The 23,504-nt window shown below is 37.7% G+C and overlaps 1 protein-coding gene across 7 annotated transcripts in view; it reads right to left on the minus strand.

Moving 5' to 3' along the window:
- LOC131942482 (hemicentin-2-like) overlaps positions 1–23,504 on the minus strand; it is a 115,693-nt gene that overhangs the window by 12,725 nt on the left and 79,464 nt on the right. For 2 of the 7 annotated variants that reach the window (XM_059302382.1, XM_059302381.1), the window contains exons 3-8: positions 18,026–18,151; positions 15,392–15,479; positions 12,509–12,556; positions 10,717–10,856; positions 10,040–10,187; positions 6,889–6,912 (exon numbers count right to left, since the gene is read on the minus strand). In XM_059302382.1, coding sequence (XP_059158365.1) covers positions 6,889–6,912; positions 10,040–10,187; positions 10,717–10,856; positions 12,509–12,556; positions 15,392–15,479; positions 18,026–18,151 — 574 coding nt within the window. Of the gene's footprint in view, positions 1–6,888; positions 6,913–10,027; positions 10,188–10,716; positions 10,857–12,508; positions 12,557–15,391; positions 15,480–18,025; positions 18,152–23,504 lie in introns of all 7 variants that reach the window. The other 5 variants (XM_059302380.1, XM_059302378.1, XM_059302384.1 and 2 more) reach the window with 4 other exon arrangements.

Genomic DNA, 23,504 nt, shown 5'->3' on the forward strand with positions numbered 1-23,504 from the left:
TATTCAAAGTATTATAACTTGTACAGTAGGAAACAACATTTTTACTTTACAAAACACAAAGTAACAAAGTAACCAATTGTGACTAAATAAGAAGAATTAAACCCTATGTCTGTACATGCAGTGTACACATACATACGTGACATGTACACATTTGTGCCAACATTTCTGGACCAACGTGAGCACCCAGCAAGCATGGCCGCTGACAGATACACACATCTATTTATAGAATTTTTCTTTTACTCATATCAGTGGGACCAGTGTATCTTAATCAGATCTCCGTCACTCGCCCCCCCCCCCCCCACCTCCCCTCGCCCCATCGGTTTGATTGGGGCTTTCGTTTAAAAAATACGGAACGATCGAAGATATTTTTGTATTTCATAGGCTGTAGAGCTTCATTTGTACATCTTGTTATGATGTAGGGCCTGGTGATTTACATTGTAGAAATAGAATAGATACAATTTACTTTTTGTTGTATCATATGGTTTAGAAATATAGTCTATCACATATGAAAAAATGCATCATTCCATGTATTATATATGTCATAATGCACCACTATGTGGCACACATGATGTAGCATAAATTCACCATCATTATAGATGTAGCAACAGTAAACACATCACAGAGACTATAGCAACAGTAAACACATCACAGAGACTATAGCAACAGTAAACACATCACAGAGACTATAGCAACAGTAAACACATCACAGAGACAAGAGCATAGCAACAGTAAACACATGACAGAGACAAGAGCATAGCAACAGTAAACACATGACAGAGACAAGAGCATAGCAACAGTAAACACATCACAGAGACTAGAGCATAGCAACAGTAAACACATCACAGAGACTAGAGCATAGCAACAGTAAACACATCACAGAGACTAGAGCATAGCAACAGTAAACACATCACAGAGACTAGAGCATAGCAACAGTAAACACATCACAGAGACTAGAGCATAGCAATAGTAAACACATCACAGAGTCTACAGCATAGCAACAGTAAACACATCACAGAGTCTAGAGCATAGCAACAGTAAACACATCGCGGAACCTAGAGCATAGCAACAGTAAACACATCACATAGACTATAACATAGCAACAGTAAACACATCACAGAGACTAGAGCATAGCAACAGTAAACACATCACAGAGTATTCGCAGCAGATGTTGGGCAGTTTAAGGTCAGACTGACCTTTCAAATATTTTCAATTTGTAAACACACATTATTTTTAAAATAAATAAACGGCTCCACAATTGTATACCCGTAGAATCACTCAGAAAACAGGCAGTGTACAAGATTCATGTTTCCTTCTCGTAGAATGCCAGAGAAAACAGACAATACAATGGATTCCAGTGTTCTGCAGCAGATTTGTAAACCTGATAACCGAGATATGACAAGCGAGTTTTATCTACAATACGACGATCATATGCCTTCATACACATGTGGGCTGGTGTATGTGAGCCATTTACAACAAATCATATGTATGTACAATGGTTTGATTATGGAAGCGTATAAATATGAAGACAATCTGCAGTGGGACAATCATATGTGTATGGGGTATATAAGTGTAAAAATGTGTGGACCATCTACAGTGAGACAATCATATGTGTTTGGGGTATATAAGTGTATAAATGTATGAGTACAGAAACACATACTTCACCAACTGCCCACATAACGACCACAACTTACACAGCTAAGTTGGTGAGAGAAAATATTTCATCCTAAACCCACACATCAACACTTTGGTCTGGTTTAGCGGCAATATTTTATAGTTTAGCTGCACTTCTATAAGGTTTAGGTCTAATATTCTAAATGACTATTTTAGTTCTCCGAGCTCTTATGTTCCTTACAACATCTTTAGGTCCGATGTTTTATATTATGTCCTTAGGCATAATGTTTAATACAATATATGTGCTTCTTACAATCAATATATCTTTCGTTCCAATGATACATATATAATATCTGGATGTCCAATGTTTAATATAATATCTTTAGGTCCAACGATCAATATAATATCTTTAGGTCCAACGATCAATATAATATCCTTAGGTCCTATGTTTAATATAATATCTTAAGGTCCAACAATCAATACTATATCTTAAGGTCCAACAATCAATACTATATCTTAAGGTTCAATGTCCCATACACTTCCTAATGTCCAGTGTATTGATCGCATACCAGAGCCAATTAAAAATAATTATCCGCGCCTGACACATCTTGAACATGAAAACATTGGAGGCTGGCCTTGGATGCCCCTCCCCCCACTCAATCACGTCTTCACAGGGCGAGCTTAAGATGAGGGAAAAACAAAACATACGGGGGGTCATTAGATTTACACGGCTAATTATCAATCAGGATCAGACCAAAAGCTGTTTACAGATCCTAGATCATGTTGATGTTATGGATCTGATTTACGTTGACGTTATAGTTGTAGTTCATGTTGACGTCATAGATCCTAATTCATGTTGACGTCATATATCACAGTTCATGTTGACGTTATATATCCTAGTTCATGTTGACGTCATATATCCTAGTTCATGTTGACGTCATATATTCTAGTTCATGATGACGTCATATATCCTAGTTCATGTTGACGTCATATATTCTAATTCATGTTGACGTTACAGATCCTAGTTCATGTTGACGTCATATATTCTAATTCATGTTGACGTTACAGATCCTAGTTCATGTTGACTTCATAGATCCTAGTTCACGTTGACGTCATATATCCTAGTTATCGTCATATATCCTAGTTGACGTCATATATCCTAGTTGACGTCATATATTCTAGTTGACATCATAGATCCTAGTTCACGTTGACGTCATAGAGCCTAGTTGACGTCATAGATCCTAGTTTACGTTGACGTCATAGATCCTAGTTCATGATAACGTTACAGATCCTAGTTTATGTTGACGTTATAGACTTGTTCTACAGCCGACTAAGGTAATACGATGTTGTGTCCAACGCACCAATTGGGTCATGTAGCCCACTAGGCAGTTAGCTGCCCCACCCCCGGGGAGCTGTAACGCCCCTGTGTCATGGAGCTGACACCAGTGACGTCATTAAGATGAAATGAGAGGCACCCTGAGAGCTGTGAATCCTTTTAAAAAGGGGAGAACACTCTAAATTATTAGCCCAATTTAAGATATTGGCCTCCTGTACAGGATAACCTATATTTATATTTGACCCACATTTCACGTTGACCCACTTTAACATACGATCACTTTACTAACAGTCCTAGATGACCCAGTTAAAACGAACTTATCCAATTTTAAGTCATTCTTCTTCCTTGTCGACCCCTAACCCCATTACAATTATTGCTTTAGGATGATCCCAATAGGATTCTGGTGCTCAGATGTAATACTCCAGGTTCACGTACCTTTCTGTTAAAGATTATAATGAAATAACGTATTGTAATGTTTGATGTTCTCTGCTTGAAATGAAATAACTTGTTGTATGTAATGTTTGATGTAGTGTTCAACAGAAGACACATGTTAGGAAGTAAAAAAAAACAGGAAATGTCCTAATATTATGGAGGGATGGTGCCACAGAATCTGTACAATTATGTCGTCCTGAAATTAATCGAGCTCACTATTTTCATTTGGAGTCGGCACGCAAGGCATAGAGATCAACGGGGGCTTTAGGGACACACAAGGGCAGGCAGGAATAGGGCAGGGGGGGGGGTATTTTAAAATCTCTGAGAGTAGTTCTATAGTACTGGTAGCACATGTGTGTAAAAAGTTCCCTTTTCAAACCTGACGGTCTATAGGGCAAGTGAAGTAGAGTTCACTTGTTTCTGTGCATATGAAGAGATAGTGTGGTCAGCACTATGCCCAGCCGCCTTTATTTCCCTAACGTGAGTTAGTTACCCATCTGAGTTGGGTGGACTCAGGGACGGTCTACTAACTTGAACCCGGATTCGAACTCGAGACACACGGGTTAGCAGTCCATCTTTCTACCGCTAGACCATTCCGTCCCAGTCATGTGTGTGGTCTGTCAGTATGTACACGTACACAGCTGATTACCAGTAAATGATTCGATTTTTGTTGTTGAAAAACTTAACTTCTCCTTAAAACATTCCTCCTAGAATATTAATAGTCATAGAATAAAACAAAGGCATCAGTTGAAGTTAAAAGATGAGCCGGATGTTAAGTGTTAGTTCGCGTCAATCACGTGGTACACAACGTGGCATCAAGAGAGTCAGTTGATTGGACATGTCAATCAACGGTCACGCCAGTCATTGGTCACGTCACTGAACGGTCAAGTCCATCTATGACCACGTCAACTAAAGGTCACGTTAATTAATGATTGAGCTCACCAACGCTGGGATTGGTACTTTAAAATAAGGATCAGAAAGCTACCCAGGAACAAAGGTTTTTATAAATCACAAAGGGCTTTAATTACAAGGCAATAACCAACAGGCTACGGTCTGAGATTTGCATAATGCTGTCTCACACGCGGGGTCATTTGAACAAACATTGGTTTATTACAGACATTTGAACAAACATTGGTTTATTACAGACATTTGAACAAACATTAGTTTATTACAGACATTGGAACAAACATTGGTTTATTACAGACATTTGAACAAACATTGGTTTATTACAGACATTGGAACAAACATTGGTTTATTACAGACATTTGAACAAACATTGGTTTATTACAGACATTTGAACAAACATTGCTTTGTTACAGACATTGAAACAAACATTGGTTTATTACACACATTGGAACAAACATTGGTTTATTACAGACATTGGAACAAACATTGCTTTGTTACAGACATTGAAACAAACATTGGTTTATTACAGACATTGGAACAAACATTGCTTTATTACAGACAGACATTGGAACAAACATTGCTTTATTACAGACAGACATTGGAACAAACATTGCTTTATTACAGACAGACATTGGAACAAACATTGCTTTATTACAGACAGACATTGGAACAAACATGGCTTTATTACAGACAGACATTGGAACAAACATGGCTTTATTACAGACAGACATTGGAACAAACATGGCTTTATTACAGACAGACATGGGAGCAAACAATGTTTTATAGCAGAAATATATCTTGAAAACTATGCCTTGTTACAGATATATTTAAGCAACATATTTTTATTGGTCCAAAAAAAGCCAGCCATAGCTGTCACAAAAGATTAGCTATCACAATACCGTTAATTTTGAGTTTAGACGGTATGTCGTATTCTGTTTACTTTCTTTTAACAATCTTCCATTAAAAAACACCTTCAGAGCGTTGATTAATTTTTTCAAGTTAATACCAGTTACAATAGTTTAAAAAGTCACCAGGAACAATAACAAAACAAAAAAATACAATTCAGACAGTCTGCTTGATTTTTGTTTGCTATTCTTAAAGTTCGGGAGCATTAGCAGCGAAAGTAGAACGACATTGTCAGCAAAGAATAATGTCATAGAGATTTTATCCTTTGCTCAAAAAGTAGTTCCTGACTTTGTAAACAAGTTTTCGAGTGATTTATGTTTTTGTTTCATTTCCGATGATCCTTCTTTTGATTTCTTAAGAAACACAGCTCTGGTAAATATAGCGTCTATAATTCTAAAAATAGTAACACTGTTTTGTACTTTTATAGTTTTCATTAGTCGCTTGTCATTTTATGTTCACTAGATACAAGTCACACTATTTATATTGTGTTCACTAGGTCATCCGTACACTATGTAAGAATGGAATGAAATAAGGTGTTGGCTAGTATGGCAGAGTATGTGAGTAAACATGTAATTTTTCTCAAATATGTCTCAATATGTAAGCAGAGATTAAATTTGTCTTATAATGTAAGCAGTCATTACATTTGTCTCACGATGTAAGCAGACATTGTATTTGTCTCGCGATGTAAGCAGACATGATGAATGAATTCAACTGAGCAAGACGCGTTATGTCAGTGGGGTTCATTACATTTCAGTGACAGCTGTAGTGTGAGTGTAATTACATTTCTGTAACGACAAAGGGAAGTAACTAAATTAACCTCCCTTAACCCCCCCCCCCTCTATTCAGACGCACCATCTCCAAATCCAAACACCCTTCTCCCCACAAGGACTGTGACGTCATTTATAGACGACCTTAAAAGTCCCAAAAATCCACCATCTTAGTTTAATATTTAAGGGAAGCAGTTATCGCTGTTTTATTTTTATATTTTGTCCGCAGATATCATCAGATACAACATTATATTATTTTTATCATCACCATCATATCCTCTACAACACGAATTCATAGATTGCTCATGCACACGTTTTGCGCACGCAGTTTTGTCAAAATAAATGATGTGACAAAAACATCAATTCAAGTTGTTCTGAATGAAATCCTCGACCTTCAGTGGACAAAAGAAATGCTATCGTGCATAAAAAAAAAAAACCCACTACAATCCATCATCCGATAAATTGTAGTTTTTAAAGCAAAACGTTCAGACACATTTTTCTACACTCTCTATACTGCTTTATCCATCGGGCCATTACAATCACGGGGAGTGGATAGCCATCCATGTTATCCAGTCTCTCATTCTCACCCCCGATCAATATCCGCCATCTTGAGACAGAACATGCCACAAAAACACGAGCATAAACTCTGTAGCCTCTACACAACCTTCAAGGAATAATCTCCCATCATGCACCTGACATAAGTCCCGCGCCAACCGCGGCCATTTTGTCCCAGATTTCATGGCGGGAAAGTGCTGCCATTTCCATGCGCAGATCAAACGTGCCATGACGTCATCGGACATGAAAGCGAAAATGCGCTTAAAAATATGTTAGTTATTTATGAAGCCTACCTCCCCTCCCCCACCCCCTGACTGACTGAATATTTGAAAGTTTGACAAGTCTAGTCAAGTCAAGACACAAACAGTGACTCACCTCGTTTCTTGTTGCTTGTGTCGGCTGAAACAAACAGATAAATGCTTGTTACTATTTTTAGAAATGTAAACACGACAGGTATACGTATTGCGTGAGTTTTACAGGTAAATGACATGTTTTACAGGTAAATTACTTGATAAAAGGTAGATGACAAGGTATATGGTAAATGAGATTTGCTTGGGGATTAAAGATTTTAAAGACATGACGTTTTGAGCAGGTAAATGACATGGTAGAAGGGAAATGACATTTGATGGAAGATGACATATAGATGAAATGAGGTGCAGGTAAGTATCTCATGCAGATAAATGCCATATTGTGCAGGTAAATGCCATATTGGGCAGGTAAATGCTATATTGTACAGGTAAATGCCATATTGTACAGGTAAATGCCAAATTGTACAGGTAAATGCCATATTGTACAGGTAAATGTCATATTCTGCATGTAAATGTCATATTGTGCAGGTAAGTGAAAGTCTTGTGCCAATTAAACAAGCTGATGTGCAGGCTAATGACAGGATGTGCTGACAGACTGTGTGTAGATGACAAGTTGTGCAGATGTTCAAACAATAATTGTGCAGCTAGTAGATGAGTTAGTCAATACGACAATAATATAGGTGTTGATAGGGTTTTAGTCAATACGACAATAATATAGGTGTTGATAGGGTTTTAGTCAATACGGCAATAATATAGGTGTTGATAGGGTTTTAGTCAATACGACAATAATATAGGTGTTGATAGGATTTTAGTCACGTTTTTCGTTTAGACGACAGGTTAAACAATCAGGAATCAAATAAACACCTTAGATCTTTAAACTAACCAAACCAGTTTAGCTCATGAGCTGAAGGTAAGTAAAAAAACAAAAAACCCATGCCATTAGTAACGTAGACATTTCGAAATGACATCCATCCAAAGAATATTTTTGCTATTTTTGGTCGGTTATTAAAAGGCTATTTACAAAAGTATTCTAATCAAACACCGCACTTTTAAGAACACGCGCTTAAAACGTCTTTGTGTTTGTTAATTATAATCACCGAACGCTTCCAGATTCATCTTCAAGTGGTTTTCTGGGGAATAATTTGTTTTCAATTTACTGGCGCGCAAGACGAGAACACGACACCAGAAATCATCTTCAGAGCGCAGAGTTGTCTGCTGTTGGCTGTCGAGGGTTGCCGCCCTTGCCCATATCACGGCGCCTCCGTTACCTTGGCGACATGATATCAACAATTACACGGAACACGTCGTTTTTAAAGCCATCTGATATATCAAAGAATCGTCAGGGTGTAAAGAATAAATGAAACGGTTTAAAAATAGATGATTTCATTTAAAACAAGTTGAAACACAAGAACAAAAAATGGGTATAGAAGTCTAACATTTGAAATAAAGCTGGTAAAAACATGCGCAGAACCATGCCGGGTCACTAAACATGCCACAATAACGTCACTAAACAATTTTTATAATACTAGACAGAGTATGGGGTCATATGAACATGAGACAGTGATATGGGGACGAACATACAGACAGCGAATTTGAGATATGCAAATTTGATTGCGGATGATTGCGTGTAGACAAAAATCTCCCACGGCAGTCGTCTGCTTGTGATCAGACTCAGATTAAAAAAAACGACAACCTTATCTTTCAGTACTCAGACGTTTTGATGTCGCTGTGTCATGCACACTACTCGCACTAGCTAGTCTTATATTAGCGCTGCCTAGTCTCTGTCTAGCGCTGGCTAGCCTCTGTCTAGCATTTGCTAGCCGCTGTCTAGCACTGATTGGCTGGCTTCTCTCTAGCATTGGCTAGCCTCTGTCTAGCGCTGGCTAGCCGCTGTCTAGCGCTAATTGACTGGCTTCTCTCTAGCATTGGTTAGCCTCTCTCTAGCTTTTCAGCCATGCTGCGCTAGTTTATAACTGCGGTGACTGGTAGTCATCAATTGCATGCCATTAATATTCTAATTATAAATTAAACAACAGCAACCAAATGGTACACAGTTTCTATGTGAGACTTGCAAATACCGTAAAGAACTAGATACTTTGCCATTTTAAATTGTTGCCACATATAACATCACAAACTATATGCAACATGACGAATAGAAAATTAATACAACAATAAGAGTATTATGATTATACAACAAGACGAATAGACAGTTAATACAACAATACGAGTATTGTGATTATATAACAAGAACAATAGACAGTTAATACAATACGAGTATTGTGATTATGCAACAAGACCAATAGACAGTTGATACAACAATACGAGTATTGTGATTATACAACAAGACGAATAGACAGTTAATACAACAATACGAGTATTGTGATTATACAACAAGACGAATAGACAGTTAATACAACAATACGAGTATTGTGATTATACAACAAGACGAATAGACAGTTAATACAACAATACGAGTATTGTGATTATATAGCAAGAACAATGGACAGTTAATACAACAATACGAGTATTGTGATTATACAACAAGACCAATAGACAGTTAATACAACAATACGAGTATTGTGATTATACAACAAGACGAATAGACAGTTAATACAACAATACCAGTATTGTGATAATACAACAATACGAGTATTGTGATTATACAACAACAATAAGTGATTGGACACAAACGACAAGGTGAAGATCAGGTTGGTGTACATCAACTGTGTACTGTGTACGTATAGTGGCTAGTGAGGGTTTCAATAAAGATGGCTCTAAGTGGACTTTTTGTGTACATTAGATAAATATATTTAGAGTAAACATTAATGATAAAATCATGCGTACTTTGTGTAAACTTTAATCAATCAATAGTCATCTTAAGCAACGAATACGTGTACTTGATGTGTACCTTGACACACCATGAAAGAGAGACGTGACATGTACAGAAAAGTGTACAAAGAGAATGTGACATGTACAGAAATGTGTACAAAGAGAGATGTAACACGTACAGAAATGCGTACAAACTACAGGTGTGACATAAACAGAAATGTGTACCAAGAGAGATGTAACACGTACAGAAATGCGTACAGAGAAATGTGACATAAACAGAAATGTGTACCAAGAGAGATGTAACACGTACAGAAATGTGTACAAACTACAGGTGTGACATAAACAGAAATGTGTACCAAGAGAGATGTAACACGTACAGAAATGCGTACCATTGAGGACATCTATTCTGGTGGAGTCGATGAGGAGGTCAGAAGTCCGGCAGACGTAGATTCCAGCATCGTTCATGTCCGCCTCCTGCACCTCTAGGATGCTCTCGATGTTCCGCTCCATCAGGTTCACGCGCTTCTGTATGGTCACCTGCAACACTCGGCTCGTTAGTGGGGAGACAGTGGAACGTATTCATTAACTAGACTGGTACTAGAGGGGAGTGGATCTTACAGATAGGTAGTGGCACACTTGTAGCATGTGCTCTTTACAGTACTTTTAAGTAGTAGTACACTAGTGGAACTTGTTCTTTACATCATTATAAACTAGCGAAAAGTGTTATTTACAGAATGATTATTAGACTAAAATTAAAACCAAAGAAATGTGCTATGTACAGTACTATTAAGCTAACCTAAAACCAGTGGAATGTACACCTTATATTATAAAAAACTAGCTTCACCCACTCCTAACGTGCTCTGTAAAGCATTATTAACTAGCCCGACATCATGACAACGTGCACAAAGTTCCCACGCTACATACAAATCTACTAATCATATTATTTTCTTAGGTTTTCATTATTCTAATGAAGACTTTTATTAACTCTTCATTTTGTTGTATTTTTATGTTTCGCAAGAACTTATGAACTATCCATCAATCCTGCAATGTCGCATTAACAACTGACCTTTTTGTCGTCATCCGTGGCCAGTTTTTGGCCATTTCTAAACCAGTCGATTTCATCCGCCCCCTCCCCCGTGGCGTTGCAGATGAGCTTCAACTTGTGACCTTTCTCTACGTAAGTTTTCCCGCTGATCTTGATGACTGCTTGGTGGGAAAAAGAGGGACGTTATTTACAGGTGCAAGTCTACCACAGGTGTAAATCATTTACAGCTGACACTAATTAACACAAAACTAAAAGTAATTGCACGAGATCATAAATGATTTATAAAAGTAGAAGTTTTAATGTTTATTTAAAATGTGTTTTGATTATTTAAATGAGGTTACCTATATACAAGCACGCACGCACGCGTACATAAGCACACACATCCCCCCCCCCACAAACACTATTTTTGATACAACATTGTTAGACGTTTGGTAAGATGCATGCATACATTAAGTTATATATTTGTAAATAATAAGACTTCATTATACAACATGTATTAAAATAATTAGCAGATTAAATAAACCGGGAGTGATCTACCCTAAACTTTCTCGAATATTCTTATATAAAACAACAGGGGATGGGGACTCGGGATATATACAAGATTTTAAATACTTAAACTTTTAAAAATAGAATCAAATCTTGTGGAAAAAGAATTGCACACCAAGTGAACGTCAAATAAAATGTGCATAATAGTGCGCAATATTATTAGTACTTTATAAATTTACATTAGTTTTTTTGAGAAATCGGAAATAGCGTAAATTACTACTTCCGTTCAACGGAAATTACTGAAAATTTGTCAGAGGGTAGAGAATTATTTTTTTTACTTACATGTGAAATTTTATTTATCTATCTGAAATAGTACTCAAGTTATAGGCTTTTGAAAAATTCAAAGTAGAAAAAGTACCACTTCCGGTTATCGGAAATCGCTAAAAAGTTGAAACGGATAAAATACTTATATATGAAATTTCATCAACCTAGCTGTAACGGTACTCAAGTTATCGTGTTTACACACATACAGACACACATACACACACACAACACAGACATACGGACAAGATTGCAAAAATATGTTTTTTTCGACTCAGTGAGGTCTAAAACGTCGAGATTTGCAAAAATCTCGATTTTTTTTGTACGATTAAGACTTTCTCTATACTTTGTTTATACGAGAAAGTAAAAATCACGCCTGTTTAATATATTTAAATAAACCGGGAGTGATCTCCCATAAACTTTCACGAATATTCTAATATAACACTACGTGGGATGGCAACTCGGAAAATAGACATGATTTTTGTTTACTTAAACTTTTAAAAATAGAACAAAATCTAGTAGAAAAAAGAATTGCAAACCAAGCAAACTTCAAAACAAAATGTGCATAATAGTGCGCAATATTATTAGTACTTGCACGGTTACAAGACTTTCTCTATACTTCGTATATACAATAAAGTAAAAATTACTTTTTATCACACGCAATTTGCCACCAACGAGAATATTATACAACACACAGTACGCTATTTACTAACATACCCCGTAAAATAGTGTTATTGTTTGTATTTACGTACATGATGAACGTTACATAATAAAACATATCTCCGTAATTAATACGAAAGCTTGCTTTGAGAAGTACACATAATTATCAATGTTATTTTATTTAGTGAATATAATTTTAAATAATTTATCTAATTCGATAATTATTGTTCATGGATTTACATCAATCAGTTAAATTACTTCCCCTGCCTTCATTACACATCGACAGTTACCCCAATTTGTTTCCCTTTATTTTATCACTAAAAAGCGTACAGCAATGATCACTTACCTGGTTTAAGTTTCGATTTTCTTCCCCCTGCTGTGGAATCGAAATCAACTATACATTACTATAAGACAACATGTCAGAAAAAAACATTGATGGCAAAAATAAAAGCTAATTTAAACCAATCTAAAAATAGCACACGAATGAGATGGAGATAAGGGGGGTAAACAACAATCATGCTCTGTGGCCACCACTTAGCTAGACAACAACATTACCCAGAGTTCCACGCTCAGTTGCTGATACAGGGGACGTAACTAACACACAAGGGACATAACTAACTGAAATCATTATAAAACATGGCTAGTAGAAAATAAAAATGGAAGAGTAAAAAAAAAGGGTATAATGGTTTATGGAGATGGCATTGGTTTATGGGGATGGCATTGATGATAAATTTTAAACTTGGTTCAAAGAATTAACAAAGAGACAGCGACCCAAGCAAGAAGTTAGCTTTCCAATACACTAGCCACATATCTGAGATTGTTCTCGCTTTACTAATTACAAAACACTATTCGAATAACAACTCTATCTACCATTCTACCACCTTTATATCCACCAGCAATGATTTTTTTTCTGCCCAACGTTTAAACACAACCACTAAAGCTCCACCAACATCCACTAAAGCTCCACCAACATCCACTAAAGCTCCACCAACATCCACTAAAGCTCCACCAAACATCCATTAAAGCAACAAGAACCAACATCCACTAAAGCTCCACCAAAAATCCACTAGAGCTCCATCAACATCCACTAAAGCTCCACCAACCAACATCCACCAAAGCTCCACAGACTGCCGCTAAAGCTCCACCAACATCTACTAAAGCTCCAACATCCACTAAAGCTCCACCACCCAACATCCACCAAAGCTCCACCGGCTTCCGCTAAACGGTCTGTCCAACTTTTAAGGACATGTCAGTTACCGGGTAATTTTTCCTCTCCGGTCCGTCATTCTGGAACCGTCGGAGCAGACGGGAGGAATTTCCGTGGCCAGGGGATCGTGTCAAGACACACAATCAATTTCAAATTCGTTTTTATCGATTTGATAGAAAAGTGATCTCAAGTCGTGTATGGCGGCACTCTCTACTTTCAGAGGTGTTAAAAATGTATTTGAGAGAAAGTTTTAGCTGAATCGTCTTTTATAATTAATGCTCAACCAGACTTAGAATGTCTTAACATGTACACACCAGCCTTATGGCATTAAACAATGCATGTCTAGAACTCTAAACGCAACCTATGGTAAGATATTCACGCTAGACGCTACATCCGTTCAGGTAAAATCTCTGGTAACCATGGTAACAAAGCTGCATGGAACGAAGACTCAAAAATTACTTTCAAGAAGCGCGGGCCATTTATTTAATCTCGACTGCGTATCTGTCATGTGACTGGTACAATAAAACGTCACATGATCTCAGCAGTGCCATCTACATTCAGGGGCGGAGCTTGAGGAGAATGTTGGGGCGGATCAGCGCCCTAGGCGGGGGCTACGCCTTTGATGTAGTCTGAGTGAGCCTTTGATTTGAGTGAAGTGATGCTTCATTATTTCATAAAGCACCTGCCACCACCCTCCCTCTGTAAACTAAGGTACGCCTTTGGATTCTATTTAAAACAAATATCTGATGAACGCTCAATGGACGGAATCCAATTGCTGTATTGCATAGTTAAAAGATTACGGGAATTTCCATAAGACTCCCAGACTAAGAGACATTAACACGTACATGGTCAATTTCTTGAAGGTTATTTCTTGGTCAATTTCAAGTTCATTTGCATGGGCAAAGTCTTTTAAAACATTTAAAAAAAAAACAACTAAAATTAGAGAACTTTTTAAAGAATAGAAAGGCTGAAACCAGCAAACGAATCTTAAGGCAAATGTCAGCAGGGCTGGGCCATTAGGCGGGCCATTAGACGGCCCATTAACTGGACCGCAGGTTTACGCTTTATTAGATAATGTGAATCGATTCGATCAACTTAACATTGTTGTTAAAAATGTTGGGGTCAACGGCTGAAACTTTACTAGCAGGGGATGTGGGACACCACACGTGATGGTATACAAATGTGGTCTGGGTTGTATACACATGTGGTCTGGGTTGTATACAAATGTGGTCTGGGTTGTATACAAATGTGGTCTGGGTTATATACAAATGTGGTCTGGGTTGTATACAAATGTGGTCTGGGTTATATACAAATGTGGTCTGGGTTGTATACACATGTGGTCTGACTTCTATTCAAATCTGGTCTGACTTGTATTCCAATGTGGTCGACTAGTATACAAATGTGGTCTGACTTCTATTCAAATCTGGTCTGATTTCTATTCAAATGTGGTCTGACTAGTATATAAATGTGGTCTGACTTCTATTCAAATGTGCTTAGTTACAGCTCAGTTACCTACCCTTTTTATTCGAATATAGCAGTATTTGAACTATTTTGCAATAAATAGTTATTATACTGAAAATTAGATATTCTTGTGTTGTTTTCGGAGAATCAATATCTTTAGTTTGAAAGAAATTACTTCACTGAATACTGACAGTAAACTAGCAAAAACTAGAGAATATTTTTGAGAATGAATAATTTCCGTCAGAACGTAACAGTCATTTAATTATCTCTCAAAGTAGTTTTATAGGCATTTTTTACGATGATTGTAGGGATGTGTTACATAGACATTAAACGATTAGGGTAATGTGTTACAAAGACAATGCATGAGAGTTTGGCGAGCCATGAGATGATATGATAAAGGATATTTGTAACAAGTGTTTATATGTGATGTGTGCGGGACTTTGTAGGAAAGAGAGACAGGAGAGTTTCACAAGATTGTTACAGATGAGAGTTTCACAAGATTGTTACAGATGAGAGTTACAGAGGATTGTTACAGGATAAGAGCACAGCATGGAGACTTACGTTTGACCGTTAGGTGCACAGGTTTCCGCAGGTTTCGATCCACGGAGCTGATCTGACATTCGTACTCCCCGGCGTCGTCCAGCCGGACCTGGTGAAGAGAAATCAATAACGGACTTAGATCTGACTCGTCGGACGGCTTCTCGGGCCGGCCCTGTTTTCCTTTACGTCATGGATCAAATTATTCTAATTCATCGAGGCTGTTATGGGAGACTGATATTGGATTAGCTTTTTCATAAGTATGGTCAGTCAAAAGGCCACGGTATGAGGACGTATAACATTTTTGAGCCACAGATGTAGACTTGTGAGATATAAATATTCCAATATATATCACCATGGCCAGTCCGCGGATTGGCCGGCCAAAGGCCGAAATCGAGCAAAGTTTCGGACTTTGGCCGACCAATGGGAGACGATATTGGCCAATGCGCGGATTGGCCGGCCATTCCGCGCATTGGCCGACTTCGGGCTTTGACCGTAACATATACATATATATGTTACGGTCAAAGCCCGAAGTCGGCCTATGCGATGTTACGGTCAAAGCCCGAAGTCGGCCAATGCGCGGAATGGCCGACCAATCCGCGCATTGGCCAATATCGTCTCCCATTGGTCGGCCAAAGTCCGAAACTTTGCTCGATTTCGGCCTTTGGCCGGCCAATCCGCGGACTGGCCATGGTGGACCGGCCAAAGTCTGATACAGCTCTTGATTTCGGCTTTTGGCCGGCCAGTCCGCGGACTGGCCATGGTGGACCGGCCAAAGTCTTAATTAGAGGAACATCTGGCTAGGGACGACCGGCCAAAGTCTGAATTAGAAGATCGTGAACAGATTTTGGCTTTTTTTTTTTATGCCGTAAGGATCATGAAATTAAGTCTTTATTGATTATTAATTAAAGTAAATGACAGAAACATTCAAATTTTTTATTTTACTATAGTCTCAATCAATCAATATTATCATCTGTTACAACAATTTGAACCTTTATGGCGTTTAGAATTACTTAGTAGCTTGTTATTTTTACACTTGCAGCGATTTGTTGAGCACTTGGTTGTGCAATTGCAGCGAGTGTAACCTTGGCCCCAGTCAATGACTGTGAAGATGCGATGGTTCGTAGTGATTTTTCCTCAGTGCCAACTGACGACAATAAGAGCAGTTTTTCGTGAAGAATTGAAAACTCACTTCTAGCATACAGTTGTTTTAGAACACCATGTTCCGTTCCTAATTTGTAGAAACCGCCCTCGACGCTCATGACAACTGCAATCACGCTTCGGGGATCACCGCGAACTCTCGTCAACATCTGGAACACGGATGCGTACATTGTCACCCACTTCAGCATCTTTAAATTTTGTATTTGATGTTTTAAGCATCTTAGCACCTTGAGTTTGCTAGCTAGTATGAGCTGCTGACCTGTGTTCCATGATGTCTAGTTTGTTGTGACATAATCCGCAGGTAATATTTCCTCCGTACCCTTCGTCTGCTTCATTGGGTATTCCAAAAATAGCATGGGCATCGTTGCCACAGGATCCATAAGAATGAGCTGCACTACAATGTTTTTCACAAACTATACAGAATCTGTTGGCCACATTATTGTCACGCAAGTGGTCTGGACGTTCCGCCACGGCAGCAGATGTTTTAGCTGAGGATGTCGTTGCATTTATGGCAGCCTCCATTTCTTGTTCAATGTTCTCAAGAAATCTGGAATGCAAGGAAATTCTGTCGGTATTTATCATGCAGTCCAGTCAAGGCGCGGTGATGGGTCTGCTTCATTTGGTATTCCCCTTTTGTTAGGGAAATATGGTTTCTGACGCCCACGCCATCTTAAGTCGCTTGGACACTATTGTTCAACTAACAAGGAAAGTCTTTTGAACATTCCGTCTTGTTGCAAATGGTCGGTGACGCCGACTGTCTTTGATTTTGTTCTTTGATGATTGTCATCAAGGAGGAGGCTGTCACACACAGTTGTAGCCCATATATAGAAACTAACATGGATTTATATTTTTTTCTTTTGACAGTCATATGCTATGTCTTTCTCATGGTCTGACGGCCCTTTTGATCCATGTCGCCTTGCATATAGAATGCTATACAAACAAGAGCTAAACAATACGTTACAATAAAACCGCACCCAGAATAATGAAAACGCGATCATAACTTAGTCTAGATAGAACATTGGCCAGGACATCCCGGCCAGTGCGCGCATTGGCCGGCCAATGTACAAAATACGCTGTCAAGTTTAAGCGCTTCGGACTTTGGCCAGTACGTCCCGGCCAGTGCGCGCATTTGCCGGCCAATGTACGAAATACGATCTTAGTGCTAAGTTCTTCGGGCTTTGGCCAAGAGAGCCGGCCAATGCGCGCATTGGCCGCACTTCGGGCTTTGACCGTAACATATATAATATAAATAAATAAATATGTATATATATATATATATATATATATATATATATATATATATATATATATATATATATATATATATATATATATATATATATATATATATATATATATATGCGCGTATGTGTGTGTGTGTGTGTAGATGCCAAGCTGTATAAGTGAAGACCGTGAGAGCAGGTTCCCACAATTTGGTTGTGTGAACGAAGTTCTATGAGGGTGCCACAACCAATGAGTCAGGCTTGCTGTACTCACTTGTTTGATGATGAGGTGCCAGTTGGCCTCCATGGGCGTGTGCTCCACGTTGATTCTCCCGTCCACCACAAAGGTGTTTCTCCCGATGGTCAGTGGGTTGGGGTCGGTCATCTTTCTCCAGATCACCTGTAACAGATGGGAATATGGAAATCTTGACCAAGTCACGAACACACTCAAACAAATATCTCAATTTGGTGCAAAAATAGGTCACAAAAACATACAGAAAAAAATGTGTATCGCACTCAGTGAAATGTGAACTTTGAACCACACAAAGGTCAAACAATATCGATTCCATCGCTGCTCGCACAAAAAAAAACCCAATAAAATAAATACACACAACAAAACAAAATCATTAAAAAAACTCAGAGGGCCTGGTTATGTTTATAGGTGCAAAAGAATTGCGGATATTTTGCAGAATTTCTGAATATACATGTCTTTTGACGTCCGTCTTTTATCCTGGGTTAATCGGTAAATTGTTCAAAAGATGGAACAACCGAGAAAAAGGGGTTGATAAAACAACGAAACAAATACCAACAATTTCCCCATCCTTACAGTGAAACACGTTTTCAAATCGATGGCGGTGTTATAGTAAATGAAGACATGATTCCCCCTCCCCCAATGACGCTCCCCACACTCCCTCCCTCCCTCCCCAGAAGACCCGGAGGGAATAAGGCAGTGAAACTTACTTGACAGCCATACAGTAATCTCATTAAAAACTAAATTCAATATTTCCCAAGAGGAAGCAATTGGAGGCAAACATAATTAATTCATTTTATTTTCCTTGGAGGAAATTAAAAAATCGTACCATTAGGCTTATCGATTCAATTATTTAATTAGAAAACATATTGGAATGGAGTTTTGTTTGTGCTAATTAATCTGATTAACATAGATGGAGATATGGAGAAACAAATTTGGGAAAAATAGTTTCGAGAACTCATCCTTCTGTAGACCCATTAAAATAGGGCGAAACAGGTTTGTAGAAAAAGGCTGGGAGGATTTCCCTTTGGATGTTCAGTCGACTGTGTTTATAAGTAGGAACCACGTGATCACTAGCTGACCATTAGCTTCAAGCTCTTGACCAATACCCGTGTACTGGAGATTGTTATAATGACCACTGGCTATCAGCTGAAAGAAGGCTATCTTTGGCCAGTGGGCAACAGCAGACTGAGCAAAATCTTGACCACTGGCTATTAACTGATATAACTCCTTCAGATTTAAAATTTGGGAATACGACGGACAAACAAATCACTGAAAGAAACTACTGAAAAAAAACCAAGCTTTGACCAATTTTATTTGAGACTGTCAGGATTGAAGAAAATAAAAGCTGGGCATTTGCGAACTGAACTAACGCAGATGAATTCAACTTAACGACAGAAAATCAATAGAGATAGAAGGGAAGGAAAAATATTATCCTAGAGAGGAAAAACTTCATTTGCCTCGTAGTGTTTTGTGTGATTTTAGACATGAACTTTTGGGACGAATTCTTTAAATTGGGAGCTAGACATGAACCTTTGGGACGGATTCTTTAAACTGGGAGCTAGACATGAACTTTTAGGACGGATTCTTTAAACTGGGAGCTAGACATGAACTTTTGGGACGGATTCTTTAAACTGGGAGCTAGACATGAACTTTTGGGACGGATTCTTTAAACTGGGAGCTAGACATGAACTTTTGGGACGGATTCTTTAAACTGGGAGCTAGACATGAACTTTTGGGACGGATTCTTTAAACTGGGAGCTAGACATGAACTTTTGGGACGGATTCTTTAAACTGGGAGCTAGACATGAACATTTGGGACGGATTATTTAAACTAGAAGCTTACAGGGCGAGTAAACATGGCGTCTTATGGCTTGTAGTTGTTGCTGTATTTGCTGTTTGATTTTAACGGTTGTAGTTATTGCTTAATTTTTTTAAAAATTTAAGCGGTTGAAGGTATTGCTAAATTGGTTATTTGATCCTATAAAATGATGCATTCTCATTCGTTTCTGGCAGATTGGGGATAAAGCAACAGTAAACGTTGGTGCTAATGTTAGGTGTGACGTATAATTATTTCCAGAGAAATCCGCACTGCCGATGGGAAATTTTTTTTACTGCCCTATTTGATATTAAACATTATTTTAAAACGAATTCTTAATCAGTTTATATTCATGGAAAGAGGCACCCTCTCGCTAAACTAGAATAAGGCATAAATATATTTAGAATTTAAAATAATTCATAAGGAAAACTGTACAGCTCTTATAAAGATGATAGAAGATTTTTGAGTTTCTCTTCTGACATAGGTAACATGCGTCGTCTATTTTCCAGATCTACGCACTGGTTATATTAAATTACTTTGCCTTTTAAAAAATGTATTTTTCCTTTTCCATGTTAGAAAATTATGTTGTCTTAATGCTTCAGACATGTATAGAAAATTTGCTTTACAAGAATCGTGTTAACAGACCTTAGTATAGTGACAATTGATGAATTATCTTTTATATTCATACAAGATATAGATTATACCCAAATAACTGTTCCTAATGTATGTATAATAAAACATTAATTAAAGAACAAGATAATTCATGAATGAAAGACAAATGATTATAAATGTTTTAATTTAAAATTCTTTTTGTCAATAAAAAGAAGTTAAATGCTTGTTTATCTTTGTTATCATTGAATTCATACTTATTTTAACCGCCAATGCAAACATTTATGGATTGTTTCCCTTGATCACTTTATAAAATCGAGTAGTGGTTCTTTCCCACATTTTTTTCGTGGAGAGGGGAAGAGGAGGGGCACTTGAAACGTTAAGAGAGGGTGAGGGCAGGACTCGAATATTCTTGGGGGCGGAGGCAGTGTCGACGCCAGCCAGGCTATTCAGCGCCCTAGGCAAAACTTTTTAAAACGCCCCCTTTCACACAAATCAATTACTAAAACCTGTATAAGAAAACAGTTTATTAAAATTTACATATAAATTTATTATCCATTGCATACACGTTATAAGTAGACATGAAAATAAAATTTTGCGTGCCTCTTTCGTCGCAAAAGTTTGTACTAATTCCTTCAATTCCAGTTTGTAAGCGTTATCACATTCTGTTGAAATTGTTGTTAAGTCTACTTTACGACAATACCCCCCCCCCTCCTCTCCCGGAAAAATAGAAGTCTGGAAAAAAATATTGAAAAAAAAAAAAGCATAGTTCTTGTAGGGTTGGGCTCTCTGCCTGACCTCCCAAGGTGAGTTCCAGAACGGAACTTACCTGTTTTAAGCTTGAATGTCTTTAGTTATAATTGTAAAATGTCTGTCTTGTGTGATTATGTAACGATTTGTTTGTTTTTGAAAATTAAAAGGTTATAAATGTTATAGATTCCAGCCTACAATTGTTATAAATGAATCCTTTAGGATAGGATAGGGCAAAAAACTTGAAAAAGACACATAATTAATTAGATGATTAATTTGCGACGAAGACGATTTTACTCATACTGTATGTCTACTAACATTAAGTATTGCAATCTACAACGGCTACTGGTGTGTTTGTTTTTCAACTTGATAATGCTAAAAAAACCTACCAAACTATTTTGTTTGGAACTTCTGCTCTTAATAACTTTTTACGATAGCAAAAAAAAAAAAAAAACAACTTAAAGTTGCATTTATAAGTGAGTGGTCAACCTAATACTAATGTGTAAGAATTTGAAATGAATGGAAAATTAAGCAAAGAATTACCTCCCATTTGGAAATTCAAATACCAAAAATTTATACAAGGGAAATAACTTTCACAAGAGTAGCTAAATTAACCTAGTGTAACTAAGACATTCCAGAAAAACACAATTAAAAGATCTAAATTTCATTACATAATAATTATAACAAATCTTTTATATTAGTTATGTAGCCGTGTCAAAAGAATTTATTTTACTGATTGACTACTTAACTATAGGTTTTGTTTAAAACCTAAACACGCTAGCTTTATTATAACATACTTCTAATAAATTTTGTTGACATACTCTAGTTGTTGAATGACGATGATGGGTATTGTGAACATTTTTTTGATCCCCTAAATAAAGGGACACCTTTAATAAAATTCAAATATCGTTAGTTAGAAATTCTATCCTATATAATATTATACTTTAGTACTTTAAAAGAGGTAATTTAAATTCCTAAAAAAAAAACTTAAGATTTTTTCAGCTAGAGAACGCCTACCTTTCTTTGTAGTGTGTACAAATAAAAAATACGACACTTTAACACTTCGATACTTTATACCTACGCAACATTTCATCAACAGCATTCCGCCGTTTGTCCCTAATCTAAACGATTCATCAAAACTTACCAAACAAGTACAATATTTTAAACATCCCGTCATTACACCAGAACAGATTTCTAATTCAAAGTAAGAGAAAACGAGACTTACAAGCCCTATTAAAAAACGAGCACTAAATCAACATTAAAATTAGGTAACCGTTTGGAATGTTCGAAATTTAAATTACGAACATATTTAATCGTTTTCTACATCAATTATGTAACACAAAAATAAAAAGGCAAAGTGACTAGTAAAAAGCGCCCCGACCTTTCTAAATAGGTCTAAAAAAATAAATATAGACCCAATTTTGGTGTGGGGCGCAACATTGATCGTTTGTCCTGGGCGCCGAAATAGATCGCTGCTCCTTTGTATATTACCATCCATAGTTTATAAAACATAATGAAAGTTATTAATTATTAGGTAATTTTTGATAATAGCGATTAAACCTTTTTGCCCTAGGCGACCGCCTAATTCGCCTTATAGTTAGCGCCGGCCCTGCCGGAGACTGTTTATATTTATACTAGCGTACCCGTCCTGCTCGTTGTCGCGGGCTGACGAAGCAGTATAAGAGGATTTTAGACGCGACACTGTTTTTTAGAACTAAATGTTGCAGGTCCCCGGCCGCCTGATTCGATTTAGACAGTGATTATAGTAGCCCATTGTAACCAAAGTGTATCGCACTCATTCAAACGAACATAGGCGCCATGGTGCATACGGGAAAGCCCAGGCCACGAAACGGCATCATGTCCGGGCGCCTATGTCAAAAGAAAACCTCTGAATGTGAAGGTAGCAAACACAATTTTAAGGCTATTAATCAGGGGGGATTTCCCCACTATGTAGGAGCGACTCTCTGATGGGAAGCTCCTGCCCCACCCGTGACTTGGAGGGTCAATTTTCCAGGCAATGAGACAGAATACCGCCCACAACAAATACAAATTGAACAGTATGGGAGCGTCAAGAGACAGCCCCCACCCCCACCCTAGCATCATAGTGGGAAAGATGAACATTTTTCATTTTACTGACGTCAGACTTTTGTCACGTGATTTATTCACCGGAAACATTCAAACCGGCTTTTTGATAATTAATGGAATTATTTTTTTTCTTCGTTTGACAATGTTCACGTAGTGGTCTTTATTGGCTGAGGCTGGGTGGGTTTTGTTGGGGGAGGCATGGTGTTTTTTTTGGGGGGGGGGGGGGGGGGGAGGCTTGTT

This window comes from Physella acuta, unplaced genomic scaffold (assembly GCF_028476545.2).
Source record: "Physella acuta isolate Inbredline_101_S28 unplaced genomic scaffold, ASM2847654v3 ptg000408l, whole genome shotgun sequence".
NCBI classification, from domain to species: domain Eukaryota; kingdom Metazoa; phylum Mollusca; class Gastropoda; family Physidae; genus Physella; species Physella acuta.